Raw genomic sequence first — 24955 nt, 5'->3', positions numbered from 1 at the left:
TTAGCCAATGATCCTGGAAACGAATGGGTTAATATATGAAGAGCATTTGATGTCTCTGGGCCTGTAACTGGTGGAATTTAGAAGAATGGGAGCAGGTGGGATCTTATTGAAACCAACCAAATATTGAAGGATAGAATGGATGTGCAAAGGATTTTTCCAATAGTGGGAGAGTGTAGGACAGAGGGGACAGCCACTGTATAAAAGGATGTCCTTTTAGAAAACAGATGAGGAGGAATTTCTTTAGGCAGAGGATAGTGAATCTGTGGAATTCATTGCTCTGAAGGCAAGGTCAATGGGTATACTTAAAGCAGAGTTTGTTAGTACTTAATTAGTAGACCTCTAAAGATTATGGGGAGAAGGCAGCTTCTCTGAGGAAGCTGTGTAAACTGCACCACTGTGCCACCTGCTACTTTTTGAAATCATTTTGAGTACTGTTGAATGTTGCTGGACATTTACTGAGTAGATACTCATGAAGTCCATTTACCAGCATTACACGAACAGTCCATTCACAGCATTTTCCTCCCAAACTTAGTGCGGCAGTCTCAAACAACAAGATTGTGATCTAGTTGACATTTGACTGGGCAAAACTAGAGTAAATCTACTCTACCAGGTGGGACGTTGTGCTCTGTCCCTCTTAGTTCTGCTGTTTAAATGAGTGAGTGTTAAAAATACACATATTCTACAGAGGGAAGGAGCATTTTAATATTTTGGATGTGATTCTTTGTCAGAGGTATCAATCTTGTTCCTGCCCTCCCACAGGCCAGGTTCCTGAGCACTTGTGATAATGGTGCTGTTCTTCCTGGGGCTGGATAACTTTTCAGCTGCTTTCCCAGTGACTCAAGTCAACATCCCACTTCCTGTTGACCTTTATCACCCAGGGGCCTGTAAACCCATCACCCACACCCAGAGGAGTTTCCTTGTGCCTAATCTGCAGAGTAACACCAAAGTTGGACCAAACAGCAGGAAAACTGTGGAGACTTGTGCGGGAGTCACGGCTCAGGATAGAGAGGGCGTCCTTTTAGAATGGAGATGAGGAGTAATTCCTTTAGTCAGACAGTGGTGAATCTGTGGAATTTGTTGCCACAGGCAGCTAGGGAGGCCAAGACTTTATGTATATTTAAGGCAGAGGTTGATACATTTTCGATTAGCCGGGGCATGAAGGGATACAGGGAGATGGCAGGAGACCGGGACTGAGAGGGAAAATGGATCTGCCATGATGAAATGGTGGAGCAGACTTGATGGGCCAAATGGCCTAATTCTGCCCCTACATCTTATGGTCTCATCAATCCCAAGCTTTGGGATGGGGCATTCAGAAGCACGGACAGTGCCGTAGAGGTTGCCACTGCCGATTTAATCCAGTGCCAGTGAGGTGCACCAAAACTTGCTCATTTTGATATTGGTGTATTATTGTCACGTGTAGTGAGATACGGTGAAAAGCTTTTGTTTATGAGGCATCCAGACAGATCATTTCATATGGAAATACCTGAGTATGCAGGCGACTCAGGAGGAATGCTCCGTGATCATTTCTTCACTCTATTCCACAGACGTCAGTGGCAGGGACGATTCCAACCAACCTACCCAATGACGTGTCCAGGCTACTCGCTGCCTTACCTAGCGGCGCCCCAGTGCTTCCGCCTGCTGTAAAGGGTGATGTTAGCTCTAAAGTGTCGCTCCCATCAGCCTATTCATTGCTTCCGGTCCAGAAGATGGACACCCTGGACACGATCGGTCCAAGCACAGCTGTGACTAGTTTGGATTCTTTGGATCTACTCCCTGGAACAGAATCGCAGTCTGGTAAGGGTGTTCTCATTCTTGAACTATTGACCACATATTTAGTGGCAAAACACTTCCGCTTGTTTAAAATCTGCCCCACAAAAGTAACTGAGACTTTTAACATGTCCATTTTACACAGGGCAACACATTTCACAGCGGATCTGTTGGCCTCAGTGGATGTTTCTGCAGATACACAAAAATGTTGCCGGTGTTGTTCAAAGACTTATTGGATAAATTAGTATTCCTTGGAGAATAGGGAGTTAAGGCGTCGTTCATCCGAGATATTTAGATTTTGAAAGTAATTCTCCAAGTAGGACGTGCAGTTCAAGTCAGAGCCAGACCATTCAAAGGAAGTTAGTGGTGAGAAGTGCAGTAAGTTGTGGGACCTTCTTCCACAGTAGTAAATCTGAGACTGGCTTAAAATTGCTTAACACCGTTGGCGAGTAAGACTCTGTCGAAGTGGTGAGGGTAGGATACAGATCAATCCCATCTCATTGAATGACAAGTAGGTTGGAGACCCCAGTTTGTATGCTTCCAGCTTGAAATATTATTTAGTACATTCATTCTTCTTCATCTTCATTTTAATCTAGACCAGGGGTTCCCAACCTTTTTAATGCCATGGACCATTAAGCAAGGGGTCCATGGAACCCAGCTTGGGAATCCCTGAATTCTAGCCAGAAACCTTAAGCTAGGAAATTTTTTAAAAATCTGCAGATGCTGGAAATGTAAAATAAAAACAGAAAATGCTGGAAACACTCAGCAGGTTAAGCAATATCTGTGCAGAGACAAGCAGAGTTAATACTTTAGTGTGAAAGTCGCTCCATCAGTTTCGATGAGAGATCTTTGACCTGGAATGTTAACTTCTCCTTCCACAACTGTTACCTGACCCTGCTGAAGTTTCCTGTATTTTCTGACCAATTTATTTCACCCATCCTTCAGCCGTACCTCTGACTGGAAGGGATGTCAGAGGACCCCGACTGTTGTGAGTGTTATGGTTTTCTTTGCTCTTGGAGTCCTAGAATGCCACAGCAAAGAAACAGGGCTTTCGGCCGATCTGGTGAGCTATGTATCTGCCCAGTCACATCAACCTACATCTGGTCCTCAGCCCTTCATACCTCTCCCTTCCATGTACCTATCCAAATTTCTCTTAAATGCTGCAATCAACCCCGCATCCACTACTTGCAGTGGCAGCTCGTTCCACACTCTCACCGCTCTCCGAGTGTTGTACCCCCTCATTTATTTATTTAATGATTGAGATACAGCACAGAGTAGGTTTTCTGAGCAGCATTGACCAGCAATCCCACGATTTAATCCCAGCCTAATTACGGGATAATTTACCACCACCAATTAACCTATCAACTGGTACATCTTTGGACTGTGGAGGAAAGCGAAGCACTAGGAGGAAACCCACAGGGTCATGGGGAGAAGGTACAAATTCCTTCCGGGCAGCAGTGGGAATTGAACCCTTGGTCGCTAGTACTGTAAAGCATTGTGCTAGCCACTAAGCTACTGCGCCAGCCCTTAAACCCTTAAACCATGACTCAGTGGAAAAAGCCTGCTTGCACTTAGTGTATCTATGTCCCTCATAATTTTATATACAATTGCAGATGCTGCAATTCTTTTCTTCAGTAAAGTATCTGCGACCTTCGCTCTCAGGCCTGAGACCATTAAATCACCAGGTCAGGAACTATTGGCCTAAAGCCTACTGCCAGTGCCAGCTGAAGAGTGAAGAAGAACTTTAGCTTCGTAGCACAGCTTCATTTGTTCTGATAAGTTGAACGGAGAGCTGTGAGCAGAAGCTTATGCTGTGCCAATACTGGCACTAATCTTTGGTTCTAAATAGTCTGTTAATTTTAGAGTAAATTTTGTTCAGGGTTTTGATAGAGAGAATGAGTATCAGTTTCTCAGAAGCTCAAGATAAATAATGATGATCAATTTTATGCCTCACCAGTATCAAGACCAATGACACCAAACAACAACAAGGGCGTATCAAGCAGCTTCCCTTTGGTGAGTCCCTTATGTTCATTATACCTCCTTTATTGCAGTTTGAGTTGTGGTTAGTCCAGGGAGCATATTGGTCCTGAAAACCTTTGATTGAATTAATTTTCACAAGCCATTCCATCAGTCGTCTCCACGCTTATTCCCCAAAGTCTCCAAGCTGTGATTCAATCCTTTTGCGGCCTTGATGAACCAAGATGGAGGCCACCCCCAGATTTTGACGGTGAGAGAATCTCAGTCCATTCTCACCTGGGCGCCATTCTACCTGCTTTCTGGCAAAAGGCAGTAGGTAACAGTCAGGGGCCGCTGAGGTTCAAAGATCAAATGATTCAGATTAATTCAATTTTGGCGGTGGGCATTTATTGAATGGGTGGTGATGTTACTTTCTGATAACTTTGTGGTCATTGTTCTCCCACAGTGCTGTTGGGTTATAGTTCCAATATTTAGACTTGGAAATGATCAATGGACAGCAAGTTTTTCTAAGCAGAATCCTGGAGGAACTCAAGAGGGTCGGGCATCATCCACTCTGTATCTCAAAGGCAGGTCAAAGTAAGAAGTTAGAGGGAGTAGAAGAGGTACAAGTGAGAAGATGAAGACAAGTGAGGGAGGGGGGATGAAGTAGGAAGCTGGGAAGTGGAGAAGAAGGAATCTGATAGGAGAGGAGAGTGGACCATGAGAGAAGGGGAAGGAGCAGAAGGTGATATGCAGGTGAGGAGAAGACAGGGGCCAGAGTGGGGAAATGAAGAGGGGGAGAGGGGTAATTTTTCAGCTTTCCACACCTGATGGAAATTGGTAGTGAAGGATCGGGGTGGATTTGCTGTCAGAGTTTGCCTAAGTAAGAGTCATAATCACCATCCAGACCATGTTCTCTTCCCATTGGGCAGGAAGTGCAGGAGCCTTGGGTCCCACACCCACAAGTTCTGGAACAGTTGTTACCCCTCAACTACCAGGCTCCTGAATCAGAGTGGATAACTTCACTCACCTCAACTGAACTGATATCACAACCTATGGACTTACTTTCAAGGACTCCACAACTCATGTTCTCGATAATTTATTATTATTATTTTATCTTCTTATATTTTGCACAATTTGTTGTATTTGGCACATTGGTTGTTTGTGCATCTCTTGTTTGTGTGTTGTTTCTCATTAATTCTATTGTGTCTCTTTGTATTTACTGTGAATGCCTGCAAAAAAATTACTCACAAGGTTGCGTGTGGTGACATATATGTACTTTGCTAATAAAATTTACTGTGTACCTTGTACAATGTGAGCCATCAGACAACAATAGACTGCAGGAGAGTGTAAGGAGATCTGGAATTTTGCTCCTTCCTAATGATCACCCCCTCTTTCTGCGTCAGGGTAAGCAAGTGAACTGCCTGCCTGCATCAGGCCATCCTGCGGCTCTCCTGGGATTAGTGCAAAGAGGCGGTGAGTCAGTCCCGTCACCATTGACGAAGAACCCACTCAGTGATACGCACGATCTGCGCCAGGCCTGCTCCTCCTGCTTCGTTAAATCAGGTAAAGAAAGCGCCGTGGCTAGATCCCTGATGCTCAGCGTTGGGCCTCCTGGTTGATGGGGCGCTAGCAGTCAGCGGTTCATAGAGTCATAGAAAAGTACAGCACAGAGCGAGTTCATCTGATCCGTGCCAAACCGTTTAAACCGCCTAGTCCCATCAAGCTGCATCCAGCCCACAGACCTCCATACCCCTCCCATCATCTACCTGTCCAAACTTCTCTTAAAAGTTGAAATCGAGCTTGCACGCACCACTTGTGCTGGCAGCTCATTCCACGCTCTCAACACTCTCCGGGTGAAGAAGTTTCCCCTTAAACTTATCACCTTTCACGCTTAACCCATCACCTAGTTGTAGCCCCACCGAACCTCAGTGGAAAAAGCCTGCTTGCAGATACTCCATCTATACTCCTCATCACATTCTACAGGGGTTGTATTGAGAGCACCCTGAGCAGCTGCATCACTGCCTGGTTCGGAAATTGCACCATCTCGGATCGCAAGACCCTGCAGCAGATAGTGAGGTCAGCTGAGAAGATCATCGGGGTCTCTCTTCCCGCCATCACAGACATTTACACTACACGCTGCATCTGCAAAGCAAACAGCATTATGAAGGACCCCACACACCCCTCATACAAACTCTTCTCCCTCCTGCCATCTGGGAAAAGGCTCAGAAGCATTCGGGCTCTCACGACCAGACTATAAAACAGTTTCTTCCACCAAGCCATCAGACTCCTCAATACCCGGAGCCTGGACTGACAGCTTGCCCTATTGTCCGGTTTATTATTTATTGTGATGTCTGCACTGTTTATGCAGTCCTGTGTAGGTCTATAGTCTAGTGTAGCTTTCTCTGTGTTTTTTTTACGTAGTTCAGTCTAGTTTTTCTACTGTGTCATGTAACACCATGGTCCTGAAAAATGTTGTCTCTTTTTTACTATGTACTGTACCAGCAGTTATGGTTGAAATGACAATAAAAGTGACTCGACTTGAATTTTGTATACCTCCATCAATCCTCCAAGGAATGAAGTCCTAACCTATAGGTCCAGTTCCAGCAACACTCTTGTAAATTAGCTCTATACTCTTTCAGCCTTATTTACATTCTTATGAGGTCTTATGATGACAGGTCCGATTGCCTGTCATTTCCAGGACATGAAGCACGTGCATACTGCCGGGTTGCACCGCAGCCGTGTGTGTAATGCTTTACAGCGCCGGCTGTAAGGTTGGGATTCGATTCCCACTTCTGCTTGTTATATGCTCTCCACGTGACCACACGGGTTTCCTCCACATTCTCTGGTTTCCCCTCTCATTCCAAAGACGTACGGGTTAGGGTTAGTGTTAGTGAGAATCAGAATCAGGTTTAATATCTCCGGCATATGTTGTGAAACTTGTCGCTTTCTCTTGCCCTTCCTGAAATATGCAGTCGGTTCTTTTGGTCCTAACTGACACTGAGTGTGAGGCTGTTGCTATGACATCACTCGACTAGCTGATACATCTTGCTCCTGTACCCCTTCTTGCCACCGTCTCAAATTTGGCCAACGAGAGTTGTGTCATCAGCAAACTTACAGGTGGCGTTTGAGCTGTGCCTAGCCACACAGTCACGGGTGTAGAGAGAGTAGAGCGGTGGGCTAAGTGCACATCCCTGTGGTGTGCCAGTGTTGATTGTCAGCAAAGTGGAGATGTTATTTCTGATCTGTGGTCTTCTGGCGAAGAAGTCAAGGATCCGGTCGTAGAGGGAGGTACATAGCCCCAAGTTTTGAAGCTTTTGAATCAGAGCTGTAGGAATGATTGTGTTAAACACTGAGATATAGTCAATAGACAGCATCCTGACATAAGTATTAGTGAATTCTGAACATGCAGTGTTGGTGACACCTGCCCAACACAATCCTCGCTGATTTGATGCAAACAACGCATTTCACTGTGTGCTTCAATGTACATGTGAAAAATAAAACTAGTTTTTATCTGATAGGGCAATAAACTACCCAATATTCAGTAGCAATGTACCACAGGTGACTATTCTAAAGGGTGGGGAAAAATGAGTGGAGTTGCCATTATTGAAGAGAGGGAAATTCTGAGTTGCTCCACAATAGGGTTTTGCTTTATTTTTTTAAATGGAGTGCGTTTAATATTGGTTTCACTGGTAGTACAGCTGGACACTAACTAGTTTCCTCAGAAAGGGTTACTCTTGTCTAATATCCATTACTCACAGATGGCAATATTAGCTGAGATCCATTGGATCCAGGCATCCATTGGGCAATGGAGGGAATCGTAGAGGTGAATGTGAAAAACTGATGGTGTTGCAACTTAAGTAGCTAGCCTTATAATCAAATGAGCTGCATTTAGTTGCCTAGACTCTGACCTGCTTTTAGGGTCTTACACCATTTTGTTGAAGCCCAGTGGTATAGTTCCTCATCTACTGACTAGACATGTTACAGGCTCGGAGCTCAATATTGGATCAACGATGTCAGATAACCGGCCTTTCCAAATTGGCGTCAGAACCTTACAGTCTTGGTACATAGACATCGACCTCTAACCTCAACCCTGTTTTTCTTTCTGCACAGATTCTGCCTAACCTGCTGGGCATCTGTTTGTTTTACATGTTTTAGCAAATGCTGTGTCTTATGTCCCACATATCCCACATTTTTGTTTCTTTCTCTTTGCATCCACATTCATCTCACTGTATTTACAGCCCCTCAGGAAAGACCACCTGCAGTCAGCAAGCCTTTCTCATCTTCTCTCGGCATCATTGGTGTCATTAAGCTTCCCTTGGCCTCCACCTTTCCGCAGACATTCCCTTTGTTCACTCCGCCTCTCTCCTTCCTCTGCAACTTTAAACATGCTTGTTTTCTAACATTTACAAGTTCAAATCTCTCATTCCCCCTGTACAGATGCTGCCTGATCTGCTGAGTATTTTGGCATTTTCTGTTCATCTTTAATCACTTCTCTTTTGGGTCAGCAGATGAAGCCATGTTGGACTACATTCTGATGCCAGTAGTCCCACATACCTGGAAGAAGGCAGAGAATGAAAGCTTCACCAAAAAAAAATTGATGCAGTTTATATCAACTAGAAGAGACCAAATAGAAGTGGTTGATACTCTTTGGAATTATATAAAAAGATGAGAGTGAGGCAGCACAGTAGTGTGGTGGTTAGCACAACGCTTTAAAGTACAGGCGACCCAGGGTCAATTCCCGCCACTGCCTGTAAGGAGTTTGTACGTTCTCCCGTGGCCGCATAGGTTTCCTCCGGGTGCTCTGGTTTCCTCCCACAGCCCAAAGACATATCGGTTGGAAGGTTAATTGGTCATTGTAAATAGTCCCAAAATTAGGCTAAGGTTAAACTGAGGCGATGCTGATACAATGTGGCTTAAAGAGCTGGAAAGACCTATTTCACGCTGTTTTTCAATAAAAAATTAAAATATGGTTTTTAAATGTTTGAAATTCCCAAGAGTTAGATGGTGTTCCTGAGCGTTGGGTGGTGAAAGGTTTTTTTTCCACTTTCTAGCTGAAGAGTCTGGAACCAGGACATGGTGAACCTAAGGGATGGGGCACACGTGACTGAGATGAGAAGTTTTTCACTTGGAGGGCTGAGTATCATTCTCAACCCCAGAGGGCTGAAAATGATCGGTTCATGGCTGAAATACTTAGATTCCTGGACACATAAGGGTTAGGGAGACATGAATTTTTGAGGAAAACTGGATGAGATACAGTTTTTTTTAATCTGTAATTTTATTTGAAAGGTGATGCGTGTTTTATATGGTTTACCTGTCTTCCCATTCCCAATGTTTTTAAATCGTATTTGTTTGTACCAGTTTCCCAACCTTGTCCTATTGCACCAACCTTGTTCTAATTATGTTTTTTTCTCCCTGTGTGTTTTGTCTTTTTTTAGGAGCTAAGGCATTAGATTACACTTATAACCCTGACCTAGATCATAAATGTAAAAAAGATCTTTTGATTGGAAGACTGAACAATTCAACGGACTCACGATGGAAGAAAATCAGGCCCAGACCTACCCGGAATAATTATGGAGGCCCATACTACTTGTGTAACGGTACGGTCGTGCAAGTAATTCCATTCTACTTATAAGGGAGACCTAAACCAGCAGATGTACATATGCAATATGCAACAGTAACTTATAAATGCAAAACTGAAACGAAGTAGTTTAAATAAGAATTGACTTTTGCTGGAGTAATTCCAATGAACAGTGTGGGGAAGTACGGTCATACACTTTGGTAGATTATTTTTAAACGGGGAGCAAATTCATAAAGTGCAAAGGGTTTTGGGAGGCCTTATGCAGGATTCCCTAAACGTTAAGTTGCTGGTTGAGTTGGGAGTAAGAAAGCAAATGCAACGTTAGCATTCATTTCGAGAGGACTAGAATAGAAAAATAAGGATGTAATACTGAGGCTTTATAAGGCATTGGTCAGACCATATTTGTATTGTGAGCAGTTTTGGCCCCCATATCTAAGAAAGGATGTGCTGACATTGGAAAGAGTCCTCTGGAGGTTTACGAGAATAACTCTGGGAAATGAAAGGGTTAAATATGAAGAGTGTTTGTTGGTTCTGGCCTGTACTTGCTAGAGTTTAGAAGAATGAGGTGGGATCTCATTGAAACCTCCAAATAGTAAAAGGCCTAGATACAGTGGACATGGAGAGGATGTTTTCAATCTAGGAAGAGTCTAGGACCTGTAGGTTTGGCCTGTGAATAAGAAGATGTCCCTTTCGAGCAGAGATGAGGAGGAATTTCTTTAGCCAGAGGTTGAGAAATCTGTTGAATTCATTGCCGTAGACAGCTGTGGAGGCCAAGACTTAGGGTATATTTAAAGCGGAGGTTGATAGTATTGTGCATTTGATATTTCAATCATACTTGAGTAATCTTTTATATATAGCTTGATTAAGTATTTTTGTTTGTTTAAACAAAGTTAATTACAGGTCATCATGCTACCATGTGATGTGTGCGTGCCTTGCTTAAATTAAAGAAGATAAACTTGTTTCTGCAGACTCATGCCTTCCCTTGAATTAGTCAATGTTTTGAAGTTACAAAAGATAACAGACAGCTTCTTGGTTAGTCAGGGCGTCAAATGTTAAGGGGAGAAAGCAGGCGAATGGCTTAATTATGCTGCTATGTCTTATGGCCTTAAGGCTATGCTTTAAGAAGAAGTTGGATCACTTCTGTATTAAATCAGTTGTCTTTGCTAAACTGAGCTCAGAGTTTGTGGTAGGAAGACAAAAGAATAGAAATTTATGCTGATAAGTTGAGATGAAAGGGAGGAAAATTGTGTGAAAATTAAACACCAGTTGGACGTGGACCAGTAAGACTGAGTGGGCTCTTTCTGTGTGCTAACATTCTGAGGGGAAACTGCCCTTTTTGAATACATTGAGGTGAAGTCTTCATTTCTAAGTTCACGAAGATCTGCACTGGCAACTAGACAACTTGGGCTGAGGCCCAGTGTTTCTGGCTCAATGAAAATCCACAGGTGTGATGTGTGAGAGACAGAATTCACCAATTATTGTTGTAAAAGTGGTGTTTAAAAACACAAGATGCTGGAGATGCACAACGGGTTAGGAAGCATCTGTGGAGAGAGAGAGAGAGACAGGGTTAATATTTCAAGTCAATGACGTTAAGAAATACCCAGCCTACTGAATATCTCCAGTGTTGCCTGCTAATGATGTACTATTGATTTGCGGTTCCTGTTCTGTTTTTGGAAAGTTGGTAGTCAATTTGCCACCCACAACCTGCATTATGATTATAACCACATACTTTGCTGTATTTGTATATAGTGAAGATAAATATTAACCAGGACGCTTAAGGATAGAATCCCCACCCCTTTTTCAAATAGTGCTATGGGATCTTTTGCATTCACCTGAGGGAGTAGATGGCACATCATTTCAACATCTTTGCCCGAGGGTACACCCTCCATGCACTTTTTTATGCTGGTCTGGTGTGGGACTTAAACCTTCTGATTCAGAAGCAGGAGCTAACTTGCTTAGTCACAGCTGAAACCTCCAAATAGAGTCACAGAGCCACACAGCATGGAAAACAGGCCACTCAGTCCAACTCGATCATCCTAGCCAAGTTGTCCAACTGAGCTAATCCCATTAGCTGAAACTGTTCCTTTCCATTCACCTGTCCAAGTCTCATAATTGTCCCCATTTCTACCACTTCCTTTGTGGAAAAGACTAGAGCAATTGAAGTCTTTTTTTGCTGACGGATGCCATCAGAACTTTTAAGGATCAATATTTATTCTGTAGAATGTCGTAAGTATACACATCCATACTCTAGTCACTTAGAGAACATCCTAACAAGCTGCATCACTGCTTAGCAAGCAACCTGCACTGTGGCGGTCAGGAAGACTCTACAACGGGCACCAGCCTACCCACCATCAAAGACATATATACAGAAGAGTGCTGGAAGAGGCCCAGTAACACCATGAAGGATCCCACCCACCCTGCTCATGGACTGTTGGTCCCACTCCCATCATGGAGGAAGCTACGCAACATCCACACCAGGACCACCAGACTCAAGAAATCAGTTGCTTTCCCCAAGCAGTAAGACTGATAGACACCTCCGCTCACTAACTCCACCACTACTTTATTATTTCCCATCAGTCACTTTATGTACAGTCTAGTGTCACTTTACAGACATAAAAGCTAAGTAGATACACTATATAAGCTATCTTACAATTTATATTTATGATGTGTTATTATTATTATTATTGTAGAAATTTATTTTTCCTCAGCTCAAGCTGGTAAAATCTGAACTAGCCAAGCACGCTCATTTCTCAATTGCTATGTTCCCCGTGGCTTGGATCAGTGAGCCATGTTCTTCCCTATCTATCTCTGTAACCTGCTCTGGTGTTTTTGTGCGTCCCTGTTTTTAATAGACTATTCTAGTGGTGTTTAGTATTGTGGCTTTCTGAAAATTTACAGAGATATTGCTGAGTAACTCTATTTAATTGTGTAGTGACTTTGGAATGATACCCATTGTAGATATTACCATCAGGACGATGTACACCCTGTAATGTTTCATAGTCTTGCAATTTCCTCTTTTAATTCCGCATATTTCTGGTATTTTTCGCTTCTTGATTTCTGTAAGTTATGTGTGTTTGGAATGGCTATATCTACTGAGTAAGTGAAGTTACAAAAGATAACAGATAGTTTCTTGGTTAGTCAGGGCGTCGAATGTTATGGGGAGAAAGCAGGAGAATGGGCTTAGGTATGATAATAAATCAGCCATAATCGAACGGTAGAGCAAACTCAATGGGCTGAATGGCCTAATTATGCTGCTATGTCTTATGGCCTTAAGACTATGCTTTAAGAAGAAGTTGGATCACTTCTGTATTAACTCAGTTGTCTTTGCTAAACTGAGCTCAGAGTTTGTGGTAGGAAAACAAAAGAATAGAAATTTATACTGATAAGTTGAGATGAAAGGGAGGAAAATTGTGTGAAAATTAAATTCAATCTTCTTGCTTGTCTATTCTTTATGGTTATTATTTGTGCTGCATCGGATCCAGAGTAACGACGACTTTGTTCTTCTTACACTCGTGCACAGGAAACAACATTAAACAATCTTGAATCTTCTGAGAGAGTTGTAGTGTTCAGTGGTTTTCACAACAAGATAGATTATCGATACCCACTGATAATGTGCTAACTGAAGCGACTTGAGAATATACCAGTTGCAGAAGTTAATCCCTTTTGGAAACAGAGATGGGTAAATTGACGGAAAGCAGGAAAAGGGCAGCAGATCATAGTGTGAAATGTAACCAATTCATGAAGATGTTCTCACTTTGTTTACCTGCAGATATAGTGAGTAAGGGTGAATGCAAGTTTGGAGATCGCTGTACGTTTGCGTACAGTCAGGAGGAGATAGATGTTTGGACACTGGAGCGTAAAGGAGCAATAAACCGCGAGCTGCTCTTCGATCCACTTGGGGGCGATACCAGATGCAGCCTCACAGTAGCTAAGCTGCTGAAGGAACATCTTGGCCACTTTATGTACCTTTGTGAGGTGAGATACTGTAGCACAAGTGCACGCCTCTTAATGCCACCATCTCTTTGCTCTAATTCAATTAACACAACACCTCAATGTTATGTTCCCCGTGGCTTGGATCTCTCAGTGAGCCATGTTCTTTCCTATCTATCTCTGTAACCTGCTCTGGTCTTTTTGTGCATCCCTGATTTTAATATCTTCACTATTTCCCAGTGTTTCCAACTCCCATGGCTTGGATTTATAAAAAATGCCCCCTAAAGCTCTGCTTCTCTACCTTTCTCTTTTTCTATCTCACTTCAGCTACAATCCTCATTAAAATATACCTTTCTGATGAGGTTTATCTATCCTGGTACTTCCTTGTTAGGTGTCTAACTTTGTTACTTTGCTGTGTAAGTGGTGTCTAATAAGTACAAGTTGTTCCTGGTTCACTTGTCAGTCCATTACCAAATATAGAGCACCGAATGTTCAACCTATTCTACCACTGTTTAACTTTCCTTTTATTAGGATATTTATCTTTTGCCTTTTCCCTCATGTATTTATGTAGCTTTCCCCTTAAGTAAATAGTGCCATTTGGCACTGTATATATTGTATTAAAAACTTTGTGTCCAAACACCAAACAGGCTTGCGTTCCCAAACCACACACACCAAAGGAGCTGGAGGAAGTCGGCAGGTCAGACAGCATCTATGGAGGGAAATGGACAGTCAACGTTTTGGGTGGGGACCCTTCATTACTGAAGCAGCGTTATAGGACTCTTCATCACCAACCTGAAATGTCAACTGTCCACTTTCCTCCATAGATGCTGCCCAATCTGCTGAGTTCCTCCAGCACAATCTTCTGCGTTGCCCCAGGTCTCCGGCATCTGCAGTCTTCTGTGTTTCCATTCCTGATGCTGCTTTCTTTTTATTGTGACTTTAGAATGTGCTCAGAACATCTCTCCATCCCTGGCATTCTCTGCTAAAAGGGTGGATGCTGAGTGAATGAGTATATCAGGGGCTGAGACTCATAGATTTTCAGACACTAGTGAGACTTCCTCTGTTAGTGTACAGACACACTGATTCTCATATGGACCATAAATGCCACGTGGGCTATTGCTGCAGGTGATAGGTTAATGTGACGTGCATTCTACGTAGTACCAGTTTTGGGAGAAGTGGCCTTTTTGAAGCAATTCTAGTAGCATAGAGATGAAATCTCCTTGTCAGCACCGGTACCATGTAGATTGTGTGTGAGCACGAGAAAGTTGGTAGATGCTGGAAATGCAAAGCAACACAGGGGGGATCTCAGCAGGTCGGGCAGCATCTATGGAGATTAATGTTTTGGGCAAAGACCCTTCTTCAGGACTTGAAAAGGAAGGGGGAAGATGCCAGAATAAAAAGGTGAGGGGGAGGGGAAGAGGCCAGCTGGAAGGCGAGTAGGTGGGAAAGGTAAAGGGCTGGGGAAGAAGGAATCTGATAGGAGAAGAGAGTGGACCATAGGGGAAGGGGATGCAGAGGGTAGGGATAGGCAGGTGAGAAGAGGCAAAAGGCCAGAGTGGGGAATAAAGAAGAGGGGAGGTAGAGGGGGAAAGAAATTATCGGCAGGAAATAATGTGTATCCATGTTCATTCCAGATCTGGACTGCAGCTGGTAAATTGATAACAGCTACAGTGATGCCCACGTCTGTGTTTACTGGATTTTTCCACGGTGACTATTTCCCCATTCCTCAAATCAGTGATGCAAAATTTAAAGCCACCAAGCCCTGTGTATATCTCCATTTTAATTGTGTTTATCGGCTCCAAATCCATTCCTCCTCCCACCTCAATCTCTGATGCCCATGTTTGCTTTCTGTTGCAGGAGTGTTTTGATAGCAAACCCAGGTTAATAAGCAAGAAGATGAAGGATGATGCTTCTTTCTGTTCCAATCCGGAAGTTAAGCACAACTTTGAAGAGAACAAGTGAGTACAGAGGATCTCAGTGTTACTCATGCATACTGAGTAAACTGGCAGCAGTCAGTCAGCTGCTGAAGTGCCACCAGTAACGTCGGTACTCCCATGAGCTGGGGCGGTGAAACGAATCGCCCAGGCCTCCTGCTCCTTAACACTTAGGTTCTTCCTAGAAGGTGTGTGCATGGTGAAACTGAGGAAAGGACAACTCTTAGTTGTGATACCGACTGTGATTGCAGCTTGTTGCTTGTTCCTGCTCTCCGTCCAACTCAAACCGTGAAGTATTAGTTATCTGGGCAGAGTGTTGGAGCCAATCACACAAGGGAAATAGACAGAAAGTATTCTCTAATGTTGATGGACTGTTGTTTGAAAAGATGGAAATATACACAGGATTTGGTGGGTTTAAATTTTGCATCACTGATTTGAGGAATGGGGAAATAGTCACCGTGGGAAAATCCAGTAAACACAGACGTGGGCATCACTGTAGCTGTTAGCAATTTACCAGCTGCAGTCCAGATCTGGAATGAACATGGATACTCATTATCTCTTGCTGGTAATTTCTTTCCCCCTCCTCCTCCCCTCTTCTTTATTCCCCACTCTGGCCTTTTGCCTCTTCTCACCTTCCTATCCCTTCCCTCTCTATCCCCTCCTCCTTCCCTTTCTCCTATGGTCCACTCTCCTCTCCTATCAGATTCCTTCTTCCCCAGCCCTTTACCTTCCCACCTACTTGGCTTCACCTATCGCCTTCCAGCTGGCCTCCTTCCCCTCCCCCTCACCTTTTTATTCTGGCATCCTCCCCCTTCCTTTCCAAGTCCTGAAGAGGGGGACCAGCCGGAAACATCAACTGTTGATGAGGTTATTAAGAGACGCAGAACAAAGGTGAGCAGATGGTTAATATATAAATTAGCCGTGATCTGTTAGAATCATCTCAAAGGCTTCAATGGAAAAAAGAAAGTTGTTGAACTTAGGAAGTTTTACCCAGCAGGTATGGCAAAGGTAAAAGTGGCAAAGCAGGTAGATCACTTGCTAACTCTCAAATCACACGACTGAGAGAGAAGATTAAGAGGATGAATTAATTAAATTGGCATTAGAAACACGAGGAAGTCTGCAGATACTGGAAATCCAAAGCAAGATGCACAAAATGCAGGAGGAACTCTGCAGGTCAGGCAACGTCTGTGGAAATGAATGGATAGTCAACGTTTCAGGCCGAGACCCCTCTTCAGGACCGAGAAGGAAGTGGGAAGATGCCAGAGTAAAGAGGTTGGGGAAAGGGAAGGAGGCTTGCTGGAGGGTGATGGGTGAAGCCAGGTGGGTAGTAAAGAGGGAATCTGATAGGAGAGGAGAGTGGATCATAGGAGAAAGGGAAGGAGGAGGGTATTGGTATTGGATTATTATTCACACTGAGATGCAGTACAAAGCTTTTTTTTGCCTGCCAAACAGATCGTTTCATAAATAATTACATTGAGGTAGTGAAAAGAAAACTATGTAGAATATCGTGTTGCAATTACAAATAAAATGTATTGCAGGTAGGCAGATGAAGTGCAAGGGACTAGAAGATTGAGTTCATCTTTCAGTGTACGAAAGGTCCATTCGAGAGTCTGACAATGGTGGGACAAGAAGCTGTTGTGGAGTCTGGTGGTTCTTGCTCTTCAAACTTTCGTATCTTCTGTTCGACCGGAGAGGGGAGAAGAGACTATGACCAGGGTGGGAGGCATCCTTGATTACGTTGCTTTCCTGAGGCAGCAGGGCGTGTAGAATGGAGTCAGTGAACAGGAGTTGTAAATGTTACTCCAGTTTTTTGAGTGCTTGCTTTCCATTCACTCCCCGAGGTGCCTGGTCCACATGTTGCGGGCCACGACCGTGAAGTACTCCAAGATTCGTCAGTTCCAGGACCACTGCCAGTTCGATGTGTGTCGTCACGAGGTGCGCTATGGGTGTCTGCGGGAGGATAGCTGTAACTTCGCCCACAGCCTCATCGAGCTGAAGGTCTGGGTGATGCAGCAAAGCTCAGGTACACCGTGCTGTCTTTTCAGCGTATGCACATTAAAGCTTTGGACCTATTTACGGCAAGTTCACAGATGGTCAGTGCCACCTAATTTCCATGACTTGGAAATGGAAATGTACAATGACAGGTGACCTGAATAAGTCTCTCTGCTAAACTCTGGTCATCCTTTGCTTTATTCACTCTGCAAGTATATATTTTTAAAATTGCAGCTACTGAAATCAAAACCAGAAAACGCTGGAAACACTCAGCAGGTCAGGCAGCATCCATGGAGAGAGAAACAGGGTGAATATTTCAAGTTGGAGGCCCTTTGTTAGAGGAGAGCTAAACTCTGTTTTAAATGGTTAATATTGTTTTACTTCAACAGCAGCTAAGCTGTACATTTTTGCACTCATCATCATCGTCTTTATTATGTGTCGTGTCGTATGAAGTGGGAGATCATGGTCTAGTCTATGATTGTTCTGAAAATTTTTCTACAGAAGTGGTTTGCCATTGCCTTCTTCTGGGCAGTGACCCCAGCCATTATCAATACTCGCCAGAGATTGTCTGCCTTAGCGTCAGTGGTCACATAACCAGGACTCGTGATATGCAGCAGGTGCTACACCTTGCCCAAGGGTGACCTGCAGGCTAGTGGAGGGAAAGAGCGCACCTTACAGTTCCTTTGGTAGAAACGTATCTCCACCCAGCGACCTGATTTTGAGTGTAAAAAGTACTTTTTTACAGAGCAAACTTTTTGCCTTTGCTTAATGTGTTGAATAGGTTAGGACTTTATTCCCTGGAGCGTAGAAGAATGAGATAGAGGTGTATAAAATTATGATGGGTACAGATAAGAGTGAATGCAAGCAGGCTTTTTCCACTCAGGCAAGGGTAGGAAAAAACCAGAGGACATGAGTTAAGGGTGAAAAGGGAAAAGTTTAAAGGGAGCATTAGGGGGGGGCTTCTTCACACAGAGAGTAGTGCGAGTGTGGAATGAGCTGCCAGTTGAAGTGGTGAATGCGGGCTCATTTTTAACATTTAAGAAAAACTTGGACAGGTACATGGACGAGCGGGGTGTGGAGGGATATGGTCCAGGTGCAGGTCAGTGGGACTAGGCAGAAAAACGGTTCGGCACAGCCAAGAAGGGCCAAAAGGCCTGTTTTTGTGCTGTGATGTTCTATGGTTCTATTGTTTCAGTTCCTCATTCCTAAAAACCTGTGTGGGGTCTGCATTGTGAATTGAGAATTCTAGGCTGGCCAATGATTTGTCCCTCCTAACTTGTCTAGTATAGGCAGCTCTTCTCTCCACCTCCCTGGGCAACATAACCTGCGAGGGAATGAATGAACTCATTGAGCTGAAGGTGCAAGGACTGTAGCCCTGGGATTCAACTCCACAATGCACATTAGGGACAGAGTCAATTGGAGTTTGTCTCAAACCAACTTATCTGTAAAAACCTTTCCTGGAATATACAAGGATAGGGTGCAGCCTGCTGTGCTGATTCCCTAGTATACAGCTTATTGACTAGTCTCTTGTATTAGGACAGATAGTTCAAGATTCAAGATTGTTTATTGTTATTCTTCAATACACAAGTGTAAAGAAAAAGAAAATGATTATTACTCCAGATCCGATGCAGCATAAAAACACGCAGTAAATATAAATATAAGGGCAATGTTATAAAACACAATGTATAAGTATTTGTTTAGTGTGGCCGTGTAAGATTAGCTTGCATGCACAAGCTAGTTGCATGTGCATGAAGTACGCTAGGTGCAGGAGTAAACCAATCACAAACAAGAGAAAACCTGCAGATGCTGGAACTCCAAGCGACACACACAAAATGCTGGAGGAGCTGAGCAGGCCAGGCAGCGTCTAGGAAAATAGTACAGTCGACGTTTCGGGCCGAAACGTCCTGCTGAATTCCTCCAGCATTTTGTGTGTGTTGCTAGGTGCAGGGGTATCTGACAGGAAGTGCTAAAGTGACAAAGTGACTCTTGGCAAGAGGAACCCTCTTAGGCAGCAGCAGGGCACATGAAAACGGTAGGACAGTTACTCTGAGACATACCCTCTTCCCATTACTCCCCTCAGGAAGGAGGTACTGGATGTTAAAGATGCACACTTAGGAGTGACTTGCAACTGTACTGCTGCCACAAAACAAATCTCACGACATATGTGAATAATATAAACGTACAGTCGTAGTGATTCTGTAACCCTCGTGAGGTGCGGAGTGTAAGTGTACAGTAATAGTGCTTCAGGGTTGAAGGGTGCTAAGAGGCTGTGATGTAGTGGTGGCAGAGTGTCAATAGCATGGGTGTCCACACTGCCAGTCTTGGCCTAAAGAAGCTTCGTTATTTGGGAGTGCACGTACCAGTTCTCATTGAGGGGGCCAGCTGTAGAAAGGGCAAGCAGCTTCAAGTTCTGGGGGGTCATCATCTCAGAGGGTCTATCCTGAGCTCAGCGTATAGATGCAATCACTGAGAAGGCACATCAGCAGCTTTATTTCATTGGGAGTTTTACGAGATTTGGTGCGCTGCCAAATTTCTGCATGTTGAGCGTCCTGATGGGTCACATCACTATCGGGTGTAGAGGCTCCAGATGTACAGGGTCGAAAGAGGCTGCAGAAGGTGGTAAGCTCAGCCAGCTCCATCACCGGCACAAGCCTCCCCGCGGCCAAAGACATCTTCAAAAGGCAGTGCCTCAAGAAAGTGTCGTCCATCAAAGGTTTCAAAGTTACATGTAATGTCAGGGAAATGTAACCATGCACGTCCTGAAATACTTTTCCTTCGCTACCATCCACAAAAGCAGAGGAGTGCCTCAAAGAATGAACGACAGTTAAATGTTAGAACCCCAAAGGACCCCCCCCAGCTCCCCCCTCCCACGCGTAAGCAGCGGCAAAGCAACGATCCCCCTCCCCCAGCAGCAAAAAAAGGCATCGGCACCCACCACCGAGCCAGTACCCCAAAGACCACTCGTTCACCTGGTAATTCGACATATCACAGGCTCTCTCTCTCTCTCTCCCTAATAAGGGACAAAAGAGTTGTTCCCGTATCATTTAGGACCCTCACCATCTGGGACATACCCTCTTCTTATTGTGCAGGCCTCCATTAGTCTCGAAAGACTATGGATTTGCGCCTTGGAAAGTTTCCAGGACGCAAGCCTGGGCAAGGTTTTTTTTTAATGGAAGACCGGCAGTTGCCCAAGCTGCAAGTCTCCCCAATCCACACCACCGATGTTGTCCAAGGGAAGGGCATTAGGACCCGTACAGTTTGGCACCAGTGTCGTCGCAGAGCAATGTGTGGTTAAGTGCCTTGCTCAAGGACACACACACAGCCTCAGCCAAGGCTCGAACCATCAACCTTCAGATCACTAAACATATGCCTCAACCATTTGGCCACACGCCAATATCTCTTCTTATTACCCCCCTCAGGAAGGAGGTACTGCATCTTAAAGATGCACACTCAGGGTTTTCGACTGTACTGCTGCCACAAAACAGATTTCACAACCTATGTGAGTGATCTAAACCTGGTTATGCGTGCCATCGTAGTGATTGTGTAATCCTCATTCATCTTGCAGGGATCACGCATGATGAGATTGTCCAGGAGTCTACAAAGTATTGGCAGAGCGTGGAAGCTGGTGCAAACAAATTTCAGGTATATTGCAGGACGAGAGGCAGACTGCATGGTTATAATCACAACTGCTACTTTTATATAGTGCCTTTAACATTGTGAAGACGCTTCGTAGCGACATTAAATAAAGTTTGACACTGGGCACTTAGTAATAAATCAGGATCGGTTGGATTTAATGAATCTCCTGTAGGTGGAGGAGTTGGGGAAGGAAGAGGAGGAGGGAATTCCAGAGGTTGGAGCCCGGGCAGTTGACGACACCCCTAATGATAATGGAGAAGCACGGGAGTGCATTTTTGGAATATTGTGGATCTGACTATTCTCAAAACGTGCCAGTGAAATATTACGTTCAGCGATGACTTGCATATGCACGACACTGCTAACAACCCGAGAGCTTCTCGAGAGTTTTCTCAATCAGAGTTGGATACTGAGTCACAAAAAATTTATTGGGGTCAATAACCAGAAGCCGTCCTTTTCATCTTAAAGGAGGAGAGAGTGCTGCATGGTGGTTAGCACATTGCTTTACGTTACAGCCGACCCAGGTTCAATTCCCGCACCTGCCTGCAAGGAGTTCATACGTTCTCCTCGTGACCGTGTGGGTTTCCTCCAGTTGCTTCTGTTTCCTCCCAGGGTCCAAAGACGTCCTGGTTGATAGGTTAATTGGTCATTGTACGTTGTCCTGTGATTAGGCTAGGGCTAATTGAGCGATTGCTGGGCAGCACGGCTCAAAGGACCAGAAGGGCCTACTCTGCGCCGTGTCTCAATAAACAATAGACAATAGACAATAGGTGCAGAAGTAGACCATTCGGCCCTTTGAGCCTGCACCGCCATTTTGAGATCATGGCTGATCATCTGCTATCAATACCCAGTTCCTGCCTTGTCCCCATATCCCTTGATTCCCCTATCCATAAGATACCTATCTAGCTCCTTCTTGAAAGCATCCAAAAATTGGCCTCCACTGCCTTCTGAGGCAGTGCATTCCAGACCCCCCACAACTCTCTGGGAGAACAAGTTTTTCCTTAACTCTGTCCTAAATGACTTACCCCTTATTCTTAAACCATGCCCTCTGGTACTGGACTCTCCCAGCAACTGGAACATATTTCCTGCCTCTATCTTGTCCAATCCCTTAATAATCTTATATGTTGCAATCAGATCCCCTCTCAATCTCCTTAATTCCAGCGTGTACAAGCCCAGTCTCTCTAACCTCTCTGCGTAAGACAGTCCAGACATCCCAGGAATTAACCTTGTGAATCTACGCTGCACTTCCTCTACAGCCAGGATGTCCTTCCTTAACCCTGGAGACCAAAACTGTACACAATACTCCAGGTGTGGTCTCACCAGGGCCCTGTACAAATGCAAGAGGATTTCCTTGCTCTTGTACTCAATTCCCTTTGTAATAAAGGCCAACATTCCATTAGCCTTCTTCACTGCCTGCTGCACTTGCTCATTCACCTTCAACAATGAAGTGGCTCTGGAATTCCCTCCGACTTTGCCTCTCTGCAAATGATTTGGCACACTTTCCAAAAGTGAGGTATTTAAATTCAAGGCTGATCATAAACAGAAATAGGACTGAAAATGAGGGACATATAAGTCCATAGAGGGATTTGTACACGAGGAAGGCATTGCTTAGCTGGAAGCCGGTGGTGGCCAGCAAGCACTGAGCTAATGAACGGATGAGACACTGCAGGTTACATGATCACAGACCTTTGGATGGTCTCGGGTTTCTGGGGGGATGAGGAAGTCCAGCCGAGAGAGTAATTTAAATCTGTGTGGCAGATTGAACAAAGCTGGAGATGAGGTGTTCAGTGTCAGATGAAGTAGGGATGGAGCCCAACATGACAAAAACAAAGGGGTAGAGAGCTGCTTGCCTGTCACGCATCTCCCAGCTCCCAAAGAAACAGGCCGATTTTTGTGCCACCCACTGACTCCTCTGCACTGAGACACACTGAGATGTGCTCGCCCTCTGTGGCTTTGAGATTGTTATCTGCTGACCCCTAACTGGCTTTAATTTGACTGCTGACCGCTTGGTTCTGTGTTCTGCTTGGTTGAGGTGACGTCCAAAGCTGGAAAGGCAAACTCGCTGGACATGAAGATGAAGTTTGTCTGCGGCCAGTGCTGGAGGAATGGGCAGGTGGTTGAACCAGACAAGAGCCTCAAGTACTGCAGTGCCAAAATACGCCATGGGTAAGGATAGCAGCGGGCAAGCCAAGAATGTGATGCATATAATCAGAGAAGCTGGGGGATAGACACTGTGCCAAGTGTTGATACAGTCAGGGGTGGGAGTTTCTGCTTGGAACTAAAGCATCCAAGTGTCTTGTTTGCAGTGTGTTATTCACTGTCTCTTTTCTTATCCGGCTTTACATTTCCTGCATGTTCTGTGTCCCTGATGCTGTACTACTTTTTCCTTAGGGCCTCATTTCTTTCTTTCACTCTCTTTTTCTTTCAAACCTGCCCTCCCTGCCTTCGATTTCTTCCCTCTATTTCTCACTCCCTACCTTTCCTCTCTTTCACTTTAGCTTGCTCTTTTCTAATTTATTTTTTTCAATTCTCTCTTTTCTCCTTTCTGTTTGTGTTCTCTCTCTCCCCTCCCCCTCTCCCCCTCCCCCTCTCTCCCCCTCTCCCTCTCTCCCCTCTCCCCTCTCCCCTCCCCCTCTGTCCCCCTCTCTCCCCCTCTCTCCCCTATCCCTCTCTCCCCTCTCCCCCTCCCCCTCTGTCCCCCTCTCTTCCCTCTCCCTCTCTCCCCTCTCTGACCCCCCTCCCCCTCTCTCCCCCTCCCCATGCTCTCCCCACCTCTCCTGCTCTCTCTCCCCCTCTCTCTCTCTCTCCCTCTTTGCAGCCTTTCATATTCAGCCCTTTGACAATAGACAATAGACAGCAGGTGCAGGAGTAGGCCATTCAGCCCTTCTAGCCAGCACCACCATTCACTGTGATCATGGCTGATCATACACAATTAGTACCCCGTTCCTGCCCTCTCCCTATATCCCTTGACCCCGCTATCTATGAGAGCTCTATCTAACTCTCTTGAATGCATCCAGAGACTTGGCCTCCACTACCTTCTGGGGCAGAGCATTCCACATATCCACCACTCTCTGGGTGAAAAAGTTTTTCTGCATCTCTGTTCTAAATGGCCTACCCCTTATTCTTAAACTGTGGCCTCTAGTTCTGGACTCACCCATCAGTGGGAGCATGCTTCCTGCCTCCAGCATGTCCAATCCCTTAATAATCTTATATGTTTCAATCAGATCCCCTCTCATCCTTCTAAATTCCAGTGTATACAAGCCCAGTTGCTCCAATCTTTCAACATATGACAGTCCCGCCATTCCAGGAATTAACCTTGTGAACCTAGGCTGCACTCCCTTAATAGCAAGAATGTCCTTCCTCAAATTTGGAGACCAAAACTGCACACAATACTCCAGGTGGGGTCTCACCAGGGCCCTGTACAGCTGCAAAAGGACCTCTTTACTCCTATACTTAATTCCTCTTGTTATAAAAGCCAGCATGCCATTAGCTTTCTTCACTGCCTGCTGTACCTGCATGCTTGCTTTCATTGACAGATGTACAAGATCACCTAGATCTCGTTGTACTTCCCCTTTTCCTAACTTGACTCCATTTAGATAGTAATCTTTTACTTTTATTATCATATCAGATAAACCTATTGAATATGGAAATGCTTAGATAGAGTGGACGTGGAAAGTATGTTTCCTATGGTGGGGGAGACTAGGACCAGAGAGCACAACCTCAGAATAGAAGAAGGCCTCTTTAGAGCAGAGATAAGGGAGAACACACACAAAATGCTGGAGGAACTCAGCAGGTCAGGTATCGTCTATGGAAATGAAATAACTGTTGACATTTAAAGCTGAGACCCTTCTTGAGAACTGGAAGGAGATGGAGAAGATGCCATAATAAAAAGCCTGGGGGGTGTTGATGGTAGGGGGGAAGGGGATTAGCTAGAGGGTGTTAGGTGAATCCCATCGCAAACACAAGAAAATCAGCAGATGCTGGAAATCCAGAGCAACACACACACACAGTGTTGGAGGAACTCAGCAGGTCAGGCAGCATCAATGGAAAAAAAGTACAGTCGACGTTTCGAGACCCTTTGGAGAAAAATTTTTTTTAATGGTGTTAGGTGAGCCAGGTGGCTGCATGGACTCCATCCTGATGGCATGAACATTGATTTCTC

General features: G+C 44.6%; 1 protein-coding gene across 1 annotated transcript in view; it reads left to right on the top strand.

Moving 5' to 3' along the window:
- The window catches only part of zc3h7bb (zinc finger CCCH-type containing 7Bb), a 92700-nt gene that overhangs the window by 40228 nt on the left and 27517 nt on the right, over window positions 1-24955 (top strand). Inside the window, exons 10-18 of the mRNA XM_073033462.1 lie at window positions 1545-1794; window positions 3725-3780; window positions 5130-5289; window positions 9162-9323; window positions 13074-13279; window positions 15092-15192; window positions 17010-17191; window positions 20726-20802; window positions 22826-22959. Coding sequence (XP_072889563.1) covers window positions 1545-1794; window positions 3725-3780; window positions 5130-5289; window positions 9162-9323; window positions 13074-13279; window positions 15092-15192; window positions 17010-17191; window positions 20726-20802; window positions 22826-22959 — 1328 coding nt within the window. The remainder of the gene's footprint in view (window positions 1-1544; window positions 1795-3724; window positions 3781-5129; window positions 5290-9161; window positions 9324-13073; window positions 13280-15091; window positions 15193-17009; window positions 17192-20725; window positions 20803-22825; window positions 22960-24955) is intronic.

Source organism: Hemitrygon akajei, chromosome 31 (genome assembly GCF_048418815.1).
Source record: "Hemitrygon akajei chromosome 31, sHemAka1.3, whole genome shotgun sequence".
Lineage (NCBI taxonomy): Eukaryota > Metazoa > Chordata > Chondrichthyes > Myliobatiformes > Dasyatidae > Hemitrygon > Hemitrygon akajei.
Note: the sequence above shows the minus strand (reverse complement) of the source record. Positions and strands in the feature narration are given on the sequence as shown.